Source organism: Hydra viridissima, unplaced genomic scaffold (genome assembly GCF_058129835.1).
Source record: "Hydra viridissima isolate aposymbiotic clone 2 unplaced genomic scaffold, HvirCarnegie_v1 scaffold_2, whole genome shotgun sequence".
Classification (NCBI taxonomy): domain Eukaryota; kingdom Metazoa; phylum Cnidaria; class Hydrozoa; order Anthoathecata; family Hydridae; genus Hydra; species Hydra viridissima.
The window spans coordinates 21,663,166-21,681,003 of record NW_028324301.1 but is presented as its reverse complement, the minus strand read 5'-3'; the positions used below and the strand labels follow the sequence as shown (position 1 = coordinate 21,681,003).

The 17,838-nt window shown below is 28.3% G+C and overlaps 3 protein-coding genes and 1 pseudogene across 4 annotated transcripts in view; 3 read left to right on the top strand and 1 right to left on the bottom strand.

The window, feature by feature from the left end:
* The window catches only part of LOC149892434 (uncharacterized), a 335,617-nt gene that overhangs the window by 103,326 nt on the left and 214,453 nt on the right, over positions 1–17,838 (top strand). The gene's annotated exons all lie outside the window — the stretch shown is intronic.
* The window catches only part of LOC145190968 (mitochondrial carnitine/acylcarnitine carrier protein-like), a 176,862-nt gene that overhangs the window by 103,320 nt on the left and 55,704 nt on the right, over positions 1–17,838 (top strand). The window lies entirely within an intron of this gene.
* LOC145186884 (uncharacterized) lies at positions 80–16,904 on the bottom strand. Of its 2 annotated transcripts, none has more exons than XM_090078773.1 (10): positions 15,864–16,904; positions 12,824–13,196; positions 11,760–12,054; positions 11,041–11,125; positions 10,823–10,896; positions 10,638–10,742; positions 9,827–9,946; positions 6,516–6,612; positions 499–686; positions 80–365 (listed from the first exon to the last, which is right to left on the bottom strand). In XM_090078773.1, the coding sequence occupies exons 1-10, from the start codon at positions 15,907–15,909 to the stop codon at positions 279–281; spliced, it is 1,470 nt and encodes a 489-aa protein (XP_089934899.1). In that variant the 5' UTR covers positions 15,910–16,904; the 3' UTR covers positions 80–278. The 2 variants fall into 2 exon arrangements, with proteins under 2 accessions (XP_089934899.1, XP_089934900.1); XM_090078774.1 differs by lacking the exon at positions 15,864–16,904 and adding an exon at positions 15,090–15,292 and having other exon boundaries at positions 12,824–14,132.
* Positions 1,564–3,049, top strand: LOC149892442 (uncharacterized; annotated as a pseudogene).

The window sequence follows — 17,838 nt, the reverse complement described above, 5'->3', positions numbered from 1 at the left end:
ACTAGTTTTAAATTCAAATTAACAAAACTGGTTTAAATCAGCCGTAAAAAATCATTTTAAGCGAAAGTAAGCAAAGTAGTCGATAGTTATAAAACTTTTTTTTAAAAAAAACATATACAAATGGTACCAAAAAAACCGTATCTAAAAAATCTGCGGACACCTCTCTGATGAAAGTTAAGTAAACATTTAATGATTCACTTGATGATGCACGGAGCTTCATTTTTTGAGTATATATTCAAAATTATATATTCAAATAAAGCAATAATATTCCTTTCAGCTCAAGAAGAACATCTAGAAGTACACCTCATCTCGCCGTTTGCACATATACAAGTTTGACAAGAGCTACGAACCACCGCTTGACCAGGCTATAAAAAAGCAATTCAATTTTTGATTGATTTTCAATTCAGAGATTGACATGGAGGATTAGTCTTACAGGAAGGGTCCTTAAAATGATGAAAAATTATCAATAGTGTTTTTAAAACCATTCTGTTTACTTACTAAATAAAGTTTGGTTCCTACAGAGCAGTTGCATTCATTGAGCGGAACGCATTGATTGACCTCATTTAGAGCTGTTTTTTCAGGGCACCAGCAACCGGCAGTTTTGCTCTTACATTGAAAGTCACTTGCAATTCCACATTTACGTTCGCAACCTTCATAATACTTTTTTCCATTAGTGCAAGAGTCACCTAATAATTTAAATAGTAGGTAGAAAATGAATAGATATATGGGAAAAATTATCACGTGACAAGATACCGCCATCAGTTGTATTAGTTTATAATTTTTGCCAAAGTCATCTTAACTAAGTAAATATGGCTTTAAATGAACTTTGATGTATTTTTACAGTTTGATTATATGGTGTAAAAAATACGATAAATTGATAAAATTTCATATTAAATGTAATTCATTAAAAAAGACTAAGCGTTTTGGCCTTTTTTAACGAATTATAGACTAATTGCATATGAAATTTTTATGAAATAACTACTAGACTAAAAGACTATAGGCCTATCTAATGCTTAAAATCTTGATTAATTTTAAAGTTATAAAAATAATTAGAAAGGTCTTGGCTTTGATTTTAGTCTAAATAAAAGGGACTAGTCTCTATTATAATCATATTAACAATAATATTATTATTAACATAATATTTCCCTAAGCCTAAGCTTTTAGTGTAGATTTAAATAAAAGGGACTAATTTATATGAAATGGTAAATAAATTGAAACAGTTTCTCAAGTATTTATCAAGCATGTTATTTTAAGATTTTAATCTTTAGGCCGGGTGATTAAAAATGAGCAAATGCTTTTACTCAGTAATTGGTCAGCTTTACGTGAATAAAAACTTCAACAACTTTTCTTTAGTTTTTATTCACGTAAAAACAATAAGAAAAATTGCACGTAAAAATGAGCAATTACTGAGTAAATTGCTCACCTTTACGCGAATAAAAATATGAGGAAAACTGCTGAAGTTTTTTATTCACATAAAGTTGACTAATTACTAAGTAAAAGCATTTGCTCATTTTTATTCACCCGGCCTTTTAATTTAGTTTTTGATGAACAGAAATAGTTTAACATACTTTCTTATTGTTTTTCATCTTTTCATCTTTAGGTGGGCCACCAAAGGACAGAAGAGGTCAACATACAAATAGACCTCATAAGCTTCAAATGAAATGGTTCAGAAGATAAGAGATCACATTTCATCTTTTAGGGGTAGGCAGTCTCACTACTCGCAAGATAAAACAAGATGCCTATATTTATCTGAGGATTTAAACATTAACAAAATGTTTAACATGCTTCAAATTATCTATCCAGATAGCAAGATTTCTTACGAGACATACAGGACAATATTTAACAATTATTTTAACATTGCTTTTGGATATCCTCGTACAGATACTTGTTCAAAGTGTGATGAGCTTAAAATGAGAATAGATCTCATTGCTAAAGATAATTTAATGAACCCTGATTTGCAAGCAAAGCTTAAAGAGTTGGAAACTGAAAGGGACTTGCATCAAAGAAAAGCAGAAACATTTTATCGAAGAAAAAGAGAATCTAGGATAAAAGCAATTAATGATTTAACATTTAAAGCAATAGCATTCAACTATCAAAGAAATTTAAATGTCTCTAATAACTCAACCAAAGATTTTTATTACAGAAGAAAACTTTCATTTCTTTCTTTTAACATCTATGTGCTATCGAGCAAAAATGTGTTTATCTATGGCTATGATGAAACTGTAGCCAAAAAAGGGGGCAGAGGAGGTGACATCTATGTTATATGATTATTTTATTCATCACCTAAGCCAAGATGTCAGGGAATTAGAGCTATTTTGTGATTCTTGTGCAGGCCAAAATAAAAATTATACAGTCTTTCAGTTTCTGGATTATCTAGTTCAGCATAAAAAAAGATTTGACTCAATAAAGATTTTCTTTCCTGAAAGAGGACATTTTTACATGGAGTGTGATAAAGACATGGGTCTCATTAACACCAAATCACAGGTCAATATACCTTCTGATTCGATTGATATTTTTAAAGCTTCTTGCAAGAATCCAGCTCCTTTCAATGTTTTGGAGTTCAGGCAGGACATGGTGAAAAATATGACACAATTTTTAAAACCTTTCTATAAGGCTGAATGTCCTGTTCCAACTAGATGTCTTAGAGAAGTGTTTTTTTCCAAAAATGATCCAGGAACAATGAATCACAGGTGAACAATGAATCACACATTTTAAAAAGCACCATTACTTCAAATATGAGAGGCAAAAACAAAAATGCTCCATGTGAACCTTTAAACTTATACTCTGAGAAACTGTGCATATCAATGGCTAAATTTAAAGATCTGCAGGTTCTTAAAAAGTTCACTAATAGACCTGACCACTTAGACTCCTTACCACATGATAACAATAAACAGGAAGTTAATGGACAAGAGGAATTTGACTATTTTGACTAAATAAAAATTAATCTTATTAAACAGTTCTGTTGAAATAAAATAACAGTCTTTTATCTTCCTTATAAATCATTGTTATTTTGTATAGCCCTTGTTTATAGAATGTTAATTTGTATGAATGAATGTGAGTTTCTTAGTTCAAATTAAGTAATATAATATTTTTTTAAATTGACCTTTTAATTTTTATGACCTAAAAGTAAAAGCCTATTTGGTAAGAAGGGTTCAGTTTTATGTGGCCAGCTTATATAATAAAATACAATGACCATTTATCTTTACTTTTCTTCATCTGATGTCAGGTAGACATTAACTTATTTTGAGTGTACATTATTTTAAAAAGAAAAAAATCATGATTTTTAAAAATGAGTAAACACAGGATTTGTTGGATTTTTATCCATGAGCATTTATTGGATTCAGTTACCAAAAAAAAGTATTATTCCAAAAAATTATAAAAATGATTTTAGTATTGTGCACTGCATTTAAACAGTCAGAACCGTTATTGTATAGACATTTCGAAGAATAAATTTGAAATAAAAATGCTTTAAGGAACTCTCAGATATTCTAAAATAAAAAGATATATGTTAAATTAATGTTAATTGTAAGTTTTTAGATAGTTGGTGCCTAAAATTTAAATAAAAAACAAGAATGAAACTTGCATAGTAAATTACAGTGGAAAAAATAACAATGTCCAATTGGACCCAACTCCAAGTATGAAGCGACAAAATTTTAAATATTTAAGCCAGAACCATTTTAACTTCATAATTAAAGAAATGGACATTTTTGAGAATCGGTGAAAAAAAATTAAGAGTTTGATTAAAAGTAATGTTGTGAATGGTTTTAAACTTTAAAAATCGAATATCTCAAAACTATAAAAATGTGACTATGCCGTTTTTTCCCCTGGACTCTTCAAATGATAATTATTTTTCAAGATATATAAAATGAGAAATTATAAACAAATATCAAATTGACATGCATAGAGCAAAAGTGCTATGCAACAAGTAATTCTCTCAATGATAAATAGTGATCAATCATATAAAAAAGCTGTCAAAGTATATAGTGAACCAAAAACTACCCTTGAAAGAAGTGAAAACTTTTCAAAAAAATCCTGATTTAAAAAAAGTGTGAGAAAAGAGTAAGTTCAAATAATCAATCATTTATTTACAGCAAAGATACAATGTATTTTTAAAATAATTGATATTATTACTCTATGTCAACTTATATGTATTATAGACCAACACAAATATTAATAAATGCATAAAATATATTCTTAGCTTGAAGTGGTTAAATTTTTTATTTTTGTATTTTAGCTCCAGGTGGTTTCAAACAGTATTCAACCAGGATCAAGAAAAAGAACTTGCTATGCACATTCAGCTGATGGAAAAGTTGCTTTTCAGGCTCATTTGAGCTCACAAAGAGTGTGTTGAGCTGGCAGTTAAAAACAATAAGAAACACAGTTTTAATAATGACCTTGAGGTTGCCAGTTACAACTGGTATTAAGGTTTTATGGAGAGTTATTCCAAACATTTATCTCTTCATAAATCTGAGGCTACATCAGCTACTCACGCTGTTGACTTTAACCAAGTGGCTGTTGATTTTTTTTTCTTTACTGAAAGAGGCTTTGGATACAAACAAACTACATGTTGGAATCTGGAATTGTGATAAAACAGATACTTCTTCAGTTCCAAAGTGTCTCTCTAAAAGTATTTCAATCAAAGGGATAAGTCAAGTTGGTTCTCTCACTTCAACTGATAGGGGTCAGCTTGTCGCAGCAGTTAATTGCTCTTTAGCAAGTGGTAGGTACATATTGCCCATTATGATATTTCCTCGTAAACAAGAGAAGCCAGAATTAATGAATGGAACACCACTAGGTACCTGGACTGAGTGTCACTCAAGTGAGCAGATACAAAAAATTTTTGTTGTTGTTTGCTTAAAAAAATTTATTCAATTTTCTTGTGCCAAATTAAGCTCTCCAGTTCTATTTACTTTAGATGGACATAGATCTTTCACTAAAAGTATTACTTTTTTTAACATTACAAGAGAGAATGGTGTAAATCTTTTGTCTGTCTCCTCATTTTACATATCGAATGCATCCCTTGCATTTGGCTGTTATAAAGCTATTTAGCACTTACTATGACCACAATATTAGGAAATAGTTGAGAACTAATCCTGGGCATGTGGTCACTCAATTTTAAATAGCTGTAGTTTTTGGCTCAGCCAACATGGAAACTATCACAATAACAAATGCAATAAACAGTTTTCAAAAAGCTGGCATATAGCCAGTTAATAGAAGTGTTTTTTCCAAAACAGAAACTACTGATATTAATTTCAGTGAATCAACCCCTAATTGTAGCATGACTATTACTAGCCACTTCTGTGCTTCTACCAACCATCCATCTGTAATTACCAGCCATCCACTGATTACTAACACCCAAATATCTGCTTTTAGTAGCAACCTGAATGCTTCTACTAGCAATCCTAATACCACATCATTTCATCAAGTCATCAAATTATCTCCAAGATTTATTTCCTCAGTATCAAATCAGGGATTGCAAAGGAGACTACCAAGGCAGAGAAGAAAAACTGCAATCCTAACCTCCTCTCTATATAAAAGATTGCTATTAGACACCCGGAGTAAAGATGTACCCCAACTGCATAAAAAAATTTAAAAAAAGGCTCAAATGACAAACAAAAACAGTTTTGCATCAAAAAAAAGAGAGATAGAATGCTGAAGCAGATGGACAAAACACTTTGCATCAAAAAAAAGGAAAATGATAAAATAATCAGAGGAAGACTCTCTGTCTATACTGTCAAGAATATTACTCAACTAGTGTTGAAATTTAAGTGCCTTGTAGTGAATGCCACAACACATTACTCATGTGCTGGTTTAGAAGAAAAAGGCCATGTTTTACCTAGGAACTATGCATAACCTGTGAATACTTTTTAGTAACTTTACCCTTAGCATGGGGGAAAATGTTTTATTTTTATTCAAAGATTTTTAAATGTTGAATAAATTCTTTTTTCATTTAATGCTATTGGCTTCCTCCTTTGTCAGATAGTAGTTTGTATTCAAATTTGTTGTCAAATTTGTTCGTATTGTATTTTGTCATCAATAAAAAATTGTTTCAATTTAAATTGTTCTCATTAGTTTTTTTTAATGGATTTTCTTTAAGTGCCCCCTCCCCCCATTATACCCCAGTTTCCCCTACATAAGCACCTTTTACTTAATTGAGTTGATAGTTGAAAAAATCTTTATAAAAAAAACTTTCAGAGGAAAATTTTATGAAGAGTCAAAGAAAAGCAGATCTAAGAAAAGAATATAAAGAAAGATTATCTCTCAAGGAAGACTACCTCACAAGAAAGACTACCTCTCAAGAATGGATTTAAGTTAGTCAAGTGATAACCCTAACTTTACTCAAGATTATTTTTATTTGAAATGGGGAATGAATATTTTCAGAGAAACATTAAAGTGTGTATTCTAACAGCATTTAACACATTTTAGTTTAGATCAGACACACTGATGAACTTATAAATGACGGAAATATAGAAATATTTTTTAACTTTAACATAAAAGTAATTTGAAATACTTACGATAGCACTTTGGACAACATTCTTTTGGATCTGTGAAAATTCCAAATGCGTCACATATAGGTTTGGTACAAGTAATGGTGTCTTCAGACGCTGAGCCCTAATACAAGAATTACATAAATTACATAAAAATAAATGTTTAGAATAAATGTTTTTTTCATTTTTCGACATAAAAAAAAAAAAAACTCTTGTTTCAGTAAAGCTTTTCTCAAATAAAGTTGTTCCAATTAAAGTGTGTAAACAAAATAAATAGGAAATAATAAATACATTTTTTTCAGTGGCTGTATTAATGAATTTATAGTTTTATTTGTATTTTGTTTAAAACATGTTGAGATTGCAAAAAAAATGTTTTTAGTTTTTCCATTAACTTAAAATTTGTTTTAAAGAGTTGCAAATGCATCACTACACAATTTTAGTTGTGTTATTCAATGTTTTTTCTTAAACAAAATCAGTCAAACGCAAATCTGGAGATGGAAGAAAGGAGGGATTAAAAAACTGGCTGAAAAAAAACAACAAAATCAAAGTTAATTGTTTCATGTTTAATCCAGGTCACTCATTTAGAAAATGCACAAAAGATACAGATTTTCCCATAGTTTTGTTGCAAAAGTTAGAAATATGGTCTTTATTTTTTCAAATTACAACAGCTGCAAAACCGTTCTGACATTCAAGATGACAAGTATTTTGATTTTAGTATATTTTGATTTTAGCATGTTTTGGAAGATCTTTTTTATGAGAGTACGGGAAATTAAATTTATGAATGTATTTTCACACTTTTACCAAATTTAGTTATTTGAGTTAAAGTTCTTTCAGCTAAACTCACTCTTTTGTTTTCCTATAAAATTACAGATTTTATCTGTTTTTGCTGTGGACAATATAAATTGTTTGAATTCATTTATAAAGTTTCCTAGCTCTCAATCAAATAATTATACAAAATCATTTACAGATAAAAATAAATCAGAGAGCAGACTTAAATTTCATAGTGCTTATTTTTCTAGCTCTAGAGTAAAACTAAAATGATGAAAAAAGAAAAAGAAAATGATAAAAAAAAGAAAAATGCAGAAGAACTCTTGAACAGAATTCTATTCAGGCAGATATTTCATTGAAAACAACACCATATTTGTTGTCGATTTCTGTTTACACCTATTGGTAGTTAAAATTAGGTGTATAAATTTACATTTTGCAATTTTTTAAAAATTAAAACTGAAGTGAGTATTAATAATATATTTTGAACTATATTTTTTCCTTATCCCCATTAAGTCATAATTGTTACAAACTTTTAGATGACAATGTGGTCAAATACCGAAACACACTACAAAAATTGTTAAACATAACAGGACAGAAAGCCATAGTAAGAAATGCAAGCCAAAAATGTTTGGGGGCTTGCTTTTCTTATTATGGTAATTAAATATAAATTTTTTACTACTGCTTTATTTATTTTGTATACAAAATTATTTATAGAATTATTTGTAATGTAACATAAAAAAACATCTAACATAAAAAAACTTATTAGTATTACCAACCTTTTTTTTATACTTAAGTAATAATTGTAAAAAGATGACAAAAATTTGAAAATTTTATTGAGCTTCACCTCTCACATCACCTCTCACATCACCTCTCACATCACCTCTCACATCACCTCTCACATCTCTTTCACATCACTTCACCTCTCGCATCACCTCTCACATCTCTTTAATTAACTATGCAGTATTACATTTTTATTTACAGTATTGTTTAAAAAAATAAAAGTATTATTTTGTGTTCATTTTGATCACATTACTATTATTTCGCCTACAACTGTACTGTAACTGTGATATCCTAAAAAGTAAAGGATGTTATTGATTTTAATGTTTTTTTTTAATGGTTACAAAAAAATTTGCTTATGTTTTTGAGTTCAACAGCTTCAGTTTTTTACATAAAAATGGATGTAGCTTTTTGTTTACAGAACTCACATGAAAATTAAGCTTTAAAATTTCATACAACTATAAATAAAATTTCATACAAACATGAAGTTAGTAAAATTTCATTCAATCAAAAAATTACGGTCATGAAAAAAAAATTACTTTAAGAATAAATACCACTTTATATGACTAAAAAAAAAAAATTGCTTTTGTTTTGGAGGACAATTTAATTATATTTAAAACTTTATGAAAATTTGTTTGTATCTTTGTCCCTCCTCCATAGAATTGAAAATTCAGCCTTCTTATGACAAGAAAACAAATCAAAAAACTAAACATTTTTAACTTTATTATAAATTAGCAAAATTAAGCAGTAACAGCAATATTATTTTAGAAAAACAAAACTTAATTTCATGTCTCACATTTTAAATCTTTTTTTTTCTCTTGGTAACTCTTATAGTATCAATACCCCTTTCTTATATATCAGGTGGCATTTGATCAGTCAGCAAAGTTTTTGTATACTTATTTCTAATTGAATTAGATATTACTAAAGGTTCATGTTTGAGAAACAAAACTGAAAGATAGACACTACTCCTAAAAAAGAACCAGATAATTTTATTATTGCAGAGACTGGTGCAAAGTGTAATCTGAATACTAGCTGACAGTATTTAAATGAATCCAAAGTGTCCAAATCTTAATTATTTTTGAAACTTCTTATAAATAAGACAATTTTTCCAAAAAAATTTTCAGTTTATTGTTAATGTTGTTGATAATAAGAATGTGCCCAAGATGGAAAGATTATCATGTCAATCAGCAGTTCGTTTAAAGGATTATCATAAATAGTGCAGAAGATAAAGCTGAAGACACCAGAGATGCACAGTACCAACAATGAACAAAAATAAAACATTGATGAAAATAAAAAACAGGTTGAGGCATGAAGGAGAAGGAGAAAGAAAAGGAGAAGGAGAAGAAGGAGAAGGAGAAGAAGGAGAAGGAGAAGAAGGAGGAGGAGGAGAAGAAGAAGAAGGAGAGTTAAGGAAATAATTTTCTCTGTAAATTGGCACTAAGAAGTTTTAAAGAGTATTTGTTACTTAATGAACTGCTTTTTTTAAAGATATAACTAAATAATTAATCGTATATTTAAAAAAAGCATTTGTTAAATTATCCTTCATTTAAAAAACTTCATTTGAACTATTCATTTCATTCATCTAATAAACATCAGTTAAAAGCTTAGTAAACTACTTTTGTATAAAATTCTTCATATTTATGATGCTTTAGAGGTGTTTTAAAGAACATCAGCTCATCTAAATTTTTGTCATCTAAAAAAATCTTCAGAAAGATTTTATCTGAAAAACATCATCACAAACTTCTTTAAATCTTAAAAAGGAAAAAAAAGAAAAAGAAAAAAAAAACTCATACATCCACACAAGATCTCTGTAGACATAATTTATCTGGTGTGATCCATTTATCTCCATCTTTGTAACTCTGTCCCCCAAAACTGCAAATGGGACCAATATAGGTTGTTGTAACTACTCCATTCTTAAAATAAATTTAAGTAAATATAAAGTACAATTTTTTTAATGTTGATGTGAATACTTAAAATTTTAATTGTCAAACTTCTTTAAAGGGCCAATTAAATGTGAAGCTACTTTAAAGGGCCAATTAAATGTGAAGCTACTTTAAAGGGCCAATTAAATGTGAAACTCCTTTCAAGGCCAATGTGTAGTTTTTATTTGGTAGGTGTCACAGATATCACTATGACCAACATTTATAAAACTATTTTTGTACATTATAGTAAATGAATCACACTAATAAGGGTCTTCATGCTTATTCTGTCACCTCACATGCATTTAAATGCTTTTTGTCTATTCTCTCTTCAAAGTTGCTGATAATGCATTTTATACATCTTATCTCCATGTGTGCTAATAATTCCTTTTATCTATTATTTCCTCATATAAAGAATTTTTTTTTTTTTTACTATTTTTACTGTTACACTAAACCACCAATTATTGGTTTATTTTAAAACCTCTGCTGCTTTGTTTAATTAATATACTGGTATTGGTTATGCTTGAAAAAATAATTAAATCAACTTTGGTTTATATATGTTTATACTTTTTTTTCAAAAATATATTTAAGATACTAATGAAAACGGGAATGATATAGGTGACCATATCTTTGTAAAATGGAATTTCTAAACTTTTATTTAAGAAGAATACTTAAAAATACTTACATTGCATTTTTTTTTATTGTAAGGTTTTTCTGGATCATTCCATGAATCACCACTGACTTTTTTCATGCCACCATCATTACAGAAGATATTTACAGGTGTATCAGCCTGAAAATTGATAGAGACAACACTTTTTAGGAATTTGCAAAAAACCAAGGTGCATAAATGTTGTATATAACTCAACTTACATTGGCAACCATTTTGGTAAAGCGGTTAAATTTAGCAGGGTTATAATCTTGAGGCCTTGGCTCTGATGGAACAACTACAAAATATATACTGCTATCAAGATTTTTTACTTAGATTACTGAGAAAGAATGTTAGTTTTGCATCTCAAATGAAATTCTAATTACTAGTTTTGAATTTAAACAGCAATATTAGTTTTACAAAATAAAACAAAAACTCCCACATGATGGTGTTTTATCTGCAGTACAAGGGTTGAAGTATTGAAAAGCATCATCACCATTATATATTTCTGGCTCATATAGTGCTCCCTATAAAAAAGCAGTTATATTTTTTGTGGCTTATATATTAATGCTCTTTATACAGAAATACATAGGTAATCAGTTTTTTTTCTGTGCTTTCATTTGGCAAAAATGTGTATGCTAACAAAAATAATTTAGCAATACTTCTAAATTTCAAAGAAATATGGCCAAAACATTAAAGAACAGTAGGAAATGTTTTGATAAATTTTCCAACTTCACAACTTAACAAATTAACAATTTTTATGACTCAACAGAATAATAATTTATTCTTAAAAGATAACAAAATAAAAAAATGTTTATTCAAGCATTTAAAGTTAATCATTTAAGTTAAACAGATGAAAAACCAATAAGAAAAGTGACTTTTCAATTTTTCTTTTGGAAAAAAAATCTGAAATATCTTATTTAGTTAGATATTTGGTTTTGACTAAATTGATTAAATAATGAACTATTGCATTTTATTTTTACATATTTGGTTGTACAATAAATAACACACTAGTGAACTTGTAAAAGTAAAATATTTTATTAAGTTTTAGGAGGCTTTTGAATATCAGTTTTAATAGCAAAAAGTTTTAATAATTGGCTTTTTCTTGCTTCTATTTCAAAAAAAATTTTTTTTAACGTTGTTGTTGAAATTAAAACTTACCAAAAATCTATTTTTAATCTCGGTACCTCCGAAAGCACCAGCTTCAAATGTTTGTGACATTGTTAAAAAACCTGACAGCTTATATGTCTCCCTTATTCCATCCAATGTTTGTGTTGCAACATCTTTACAGTCAATATTTATTGTGGCTTGATCACCACGAATACGAACCATTAATGTTTGCCATACTCCTGTTTTGATTGAATGTGGTTTTACAACCTCAATTTCTGTAACAACTTTATCTTTCCCTTTTTCTTTCCACCTCCCAATAGAAACATATTGGTGTTCCTCACCTGTTCTAAACAAATTTATTAAACCATTTTTTAGGGATTTTAAGTAAAAAGATGAAAAGTTTCCAAATAAAGGATTCCAAATAAAATATTGAAATGAGTAAATTTTTAAATCAAAAGTTAAAAAGAAATTGCATTCTAAAAAAGTCTTTTAACTTATAGCTACTAAATTTGATTTGTTAGAAATTCCTCTCTAAATGAAATCTGATTCTCTTTTCAATTTTCACTTTTAGGTGGGACTACAGTTCAGGTGGTCAAATTAATGGCAGATCCTAAAAGTATTTGTTGATTGTCTAACATTGTGAGTGCTGTAATCACTACAGTGGTAATTGCCACAGTTATGAACAATACAGAAGTAGTTACCACAGTGACAATCACTTGCATAAAAATTGACATGGCAAACATCAAAACTGTTAGAATCACCATTTTGATCTTTTTACAGAGTTAGATACAAATTTTTTTTTTATTATTTCATCAAAAAAAGTTTGGTAATAAACATGTAAAGATCCTGAAAAGGATATTTACTGCACTTAGTTTAATTTTTTTTATAAAAGATGGACTTGGTGCAGTAAAGATTATACTTTCAAAACTAAGTACATGATTATTTAAAATGATTAAACAGAATTTATACAGAAGTTTGTTCTGAAAATCTTAATTATCTTGTAATATTATGTTTTAATAGTGTATTAAAAAAGAATATTTACAAATTATTTAAACTATTCTTTCTTAATCTTACAATTTATAAACTGGCATTCTAAAAGAATGTTAATTACTCACATGACTACATCTTCAACACGTTTTTCAATCTCTACAAATTTAAAGCCAATAGAAAACCAAATATCTTCTCCATTACTTTGTTGTAAAGAAAAAATTGACATCAATTGCTGACCATCACTCTTTTTAGGATTAGGGGGTACAGTGATTTTAAATCTCGTAGCAAATGTAAAGTCATTAGATGTAGAAATTGTGTGTAAAATATATGCAAAGTCATTAGATTGCTCACTTGTTAATTTTATATCACCTGTGTTTGGGCCAAAATTAATGGCAGTACTTCCTCTCTCTGGTCCTTCAATATTAGTTGTTCCTTCAATTTTACTGGAATCCATGTTCATTGATGCAAACAAATCAAAATAATAGAAACCATAACTCCCTAAAGACATTAATCATAGATTTTGTTTTGATCATAAGAAAAATAACTTATCTTATATACTCTGAAGAAAACTTCGTCCTGGTTAGAATAACTATATAACACTAAGATAATTATTCTACATCAACTCACTTTTAGTGAGTAACCATCTTTGACTTTTCAAACCTTTTAACCATGTTTAGTACTTCTTTTGAAAATAATTAAAATTTGCAAGGTTTCCAAATCATGATTTTTTACAAATTTGACTGAAACCATTGTTTTTGAACAATTCAGGCCTTCTTTATCTCAACCTTTTCTTTTAAAAAATCAAGTAATGGCATTTAAGTCAACCTCCTATTTTTAACTGAAAAGAATGGTTTAATGTTTTGTAATTGATGTAAAAGTCTTATTTTCCACAGATTACTATTTTAATTTTGTGTACTTAGGAAACATTTGAAGTAAAAAAAATAGTTTTCTTGAATTTGATAATAAAAAAAAAAGGCGTTGGTTAAAGAACATATAAAAATGTGTTTGTTCTGCGTATGAGATACTTGATTGACATAAATACTGAAATATATATTACTGAAAAATCTACATCGCTACTGTTAATGTCAAAAGTAAAATTTTCATTTTCCAAAATACCATCATTTCATTTTCCTCTGTACCAATTCATTTCATATAGATATTTTTTATCATACCTTCTTGAGAGATTTTGTCATGTTTCTTACACCCTATGAAAAAAACCTCTAATGTCACTGTCAGCTTTTTCTCTTGAAATAATCCAAGATGTCCAATTTAGTCCCAGCTTTTCTTTGAATTTCAATCCAACTTATTATTTGTAACTCACATGGTTTTTCACAATCACCTTGGTTGTATTTTCGGCATTAGTTCAACTTTCTCCTGTTTTTCTCGAACAAGTTTGATCACTTTTTAGAAGACATTATTTAGAGAGATAAAACTCTAATGAAACAAAAAAATGTCTTAATTTACTTAAATTTCAGACACCCATTGCACCTGTCATTCCAATCCAATTTTATATTTAAAAAAATAAAATAAAAACACGTATGACAGTAATGGAAATTTATTAGTATTTCTCAGTTTTAATTTTTTTACTCAAAAAAGCAAGTTAAACATCAAAGACTCAGAAAGATTTTTATATTATCACAAACTGTGAATGACTTTTGAAAAACTATAGTTTCCTCTTTGACACTATTTTTACCATCAAAAAGCAGAACAAAACCAAAACCAGCCAAGCAGAAAATGGAAACCACCAGTTAATAAATTAAAAAAACCCAACACATTTTATCTGAGAATGTTCATGGAACTTAAACCATGTAAATAATGTAACTATATAAAGGTATTCTATGAAAACTATAGACATACAAAAATTATACAAAAACCACATAGAAATAACATCCATGGCCATATTTTGAAAGTATTTGAGTAACCTTTTATTATTTTAATTCATAATTAGAAATATCACTAAAAGACATGGCCAAATGATTAGTAATCCTCTAAACACAAGTAAATTATATTAAAAATCAACTTACAGTTTTAAAGCTTAAAAAACTCTATAAATTAATACTAAAATTTTTCCATTTTATTTAATGTTATATTGTATTTATATTTTTAATTATTTATTGTATTAGAAGGGGTTAAGGTGTATGTTTATTTTAAGCAGATATTTAAAATAAAAATCTATATATTAATTTTTCAGGTTTCAACCTCTATAGATAAAAAAGGAAAATAACAGGCCAAACAGTCTTTTAGAAGATTAAATCAACCACAATAAAAAAACATTTTTTTTTTTTATCTGATCACTTGTTGCATTATTTTAGGGGGGGGGGGGGCAAAACACAAAAACTATACTTTTGTGAGGGCCTGCAAATATTATGAGTCTCACCAAAAAATACTCACAGTGATTTCTAAATCTCATTTAGATATCCATGCATCCATACTTGTCCTAAATATGATGAATCCCTAGAAAAACTAAAAACATATTGATCAACAGCTGTTAAAAATCTCCAAAGATTCCATTAAAAATCCCCAACTGCACCAAAGGAAGGCTGAAAGGTCATACAAAGGCAAACATTGAGATACCATCATATTGGTTACTTTTGCTGAAGCAAAAAAAAACTATACACATAAAATGTAGTGAACGTAATTAAAATAGTGTTAAGATGTTTACAAATGATATCCAACAAATCTATTGGATACCAATTACAAATATCTTAATATGTGAGAGTGTGCCTTAACCTGACAATATTTTTTCAGCATTTAAATATAGTTTTGCAAACATTTATTTATTAAATGACAGTAATAACAATGTGTTACTAAATAATTTAATACATAGGCACCTGTTATGGTCATTTGATTTTATGAATTAAGTGCCAAAAAACAACAGGGCTTAATTTTCCTGTTGTTCTTGGTACTTAATTCATAAAGTCCATAAAATCCAAAGAATATCATAAATCAGAGAATAATTTTTAACAAGCATGATTCAGCAGAAACTGCTTAGAATAGACCATAAAGTTTCTGCGTTTGTCTTCTTTTTTTTTTTTTTTTTTGAAGTTTTAACCATGGTTTAAATATTAGAAAAGTCAAAGTACATAAATAGTCTTTTAAAACCCAAGACTAGATTTAAAAATAGAAAATATTACAAAAGAAAAAAAAAATCTTTAACTAACTTACCCACAATGAGAGAAATAAAATGAAATATCAACCTAAGAAACATCATTTTCTGGCTAAAAAGAAAAAGTAACAAGAGAATGTACAAAAAAAATGTAAAAATAAATAGTTTCGAACCAAAAAAGCAAACAATAAAAGCTTTGGCAATAAGTAGATCTTCTTTAAACAACCAAAATTAAAAGCTTAAATTGCCAATTAATCAAACTATGGGTTTAAAAGTGTTTTAAAAAGTTAACATAACTTTTAAAAAATAACAAATTGAAGTAAAATTATATATGCAAATTCTATTTGCTAATAGATTGTCAGATAAATTTTCATTTGTTCCTCTTGACTTCCATTATATTGTAGTTTAAAAAAACAACTTTTAAATAAAAATAGAACTTAACTATATCTAGTAAAGATGACTTTAAAATCTTGAAAACATTTAAAGTTGAGTTATTAAGTGAGAACCCTTTTTCATATTTTCTATTTAAGGAAATGTTGTTAGTGTACCAGCTCACTTCTAGACAAGAGCTGATTGTCTAAAATATCTTAGTTGAGTTTACAAATCCTCATAGTCATTTTTTCATAATAAATCTATATAAATTTTTTTCAATCAAAGTAAATTTTTGAACAGTAGTCCAAATACAAATATAAGATATTAGATAGACACTGGTTTATAAGCTTTTCTTCATCAATGCGTTGGCATAATGATCTTTTTAATTTAACTAAACCACGAAACATGAATTACGAAACACGAAAACTAAACTCTTCAAATTCAAATTTTTATATTTAACACAAAAACTCGATCGAAAATATTTTAATTTTTTTTTTTTTTATAGGTTTCTTGTCTCCCGCCTTGTCACTCCCGTAAGTCGAATTATATTTAACATGCTACTTTCAGTCCAGATGTACTGAGTTTTAAATAAGATCAAGCAAGAAGTTAAACTGTTGTACTGAGTGACGCACACGTACGTCTGCGTTGACTTTTCGAGAATTAAACGCCCTGCTTTTTATAATTGTTTCTTGCTTTTCTTGCTTCTCTCTACTACGCTTATTCAGTTTGACAAGTTTATGGAGAAAGCAAAGAATGATAGACAAAAATTTCATATTAGTGTAGAAGGTATGTTAAAAGCAAACTTATAGTGACATAACCGGAAGTTTCGCTTTTTGTAGCCAGCTTGCGTGAAAATAAGTATAAAAACTTGCGAAAGCCTTTAGCACTTTTATGAATAAAAAGAACAAAAGCGAAAAATGTTAAAATATTTTCAGCAATAAACCAAATGTCTTACTAAATTTTTAATCAAAAGAAAATGTTAAATTATTATTAGTTCACTTTTTTTTTTTTACATTTTAAAGTTTTAAAAAAATATTTTTACTAACTTGATTGCTCAAAGAAAGGCGTTTTATATTTTAAAACCTTAATGTTGTTAACCTTTTATTCACTTATTATTTTAAAACAATTTGTTAGTTAATAAAAAAAAAAAAACTGGATTGGCAAAACCAATTTTCCCAATCTTGTGCCATGCTGCCCAAGCCTTTTTTGATTTTTTATGCCCCCATATGTAAGAAACTTAATCATAGGTTTTTGCCTCCCTTTACAACCAAGTTGTCCCCCTGTGGGACGTGGGCCCGTGTTGGAAAACACTGGGCTTATTTGCATCAGTTTTTTTAATCAAAGTTAAATTTTTATAAACTTGCCACCGTCCAACTCAACACGTAAGCACCATAACGAGCACACAGCAGCATGGTCTTCCGTAGATAAGTTATTATATGTCACGTTTTTGAAGGAGAAATTCAGAGACCAATTTAAAGTAAATAAAGTGTTCAACAAAAAAAAAAGGTTATCAGTTTACGCAACACAAATATTTAAGCAAAAAAAAGCAAATAAATTGCAAAAATCTTTTTCCGTTGAATCAAAATATCAATCAACTTTGTATTCGTTTAGTCGGAAGGCATGTAAATGCGGTCCCACTATGCCACTTTCTAAATTTGGTAA

Excerpts from the sequence above, each read along its gene's own strand:
- LOC145186884 (XM_090078773.1), bottom strand. The coding sequence starts at position 15,909 with ATGATGTTTCTTAGGTTGATATTTCATTTTATTTCTCTCATTGTGG. Across the intron at positions 12,055-12,823 it reads CGTGTTGAAGATGTAGTCAT|AACAGGTGAGGAACACCAAT; the intron begins GTGAGTAATTAA and ends AAATTTGTTTAG. Across the intron at positions 10,743-10,822 it reads TTACCAAAATGGTTGCCAAT|GCTGATACACCTGTAAATAT; the intron begins GTAAGTTGAGTT and ends ATCAATTTTCAG.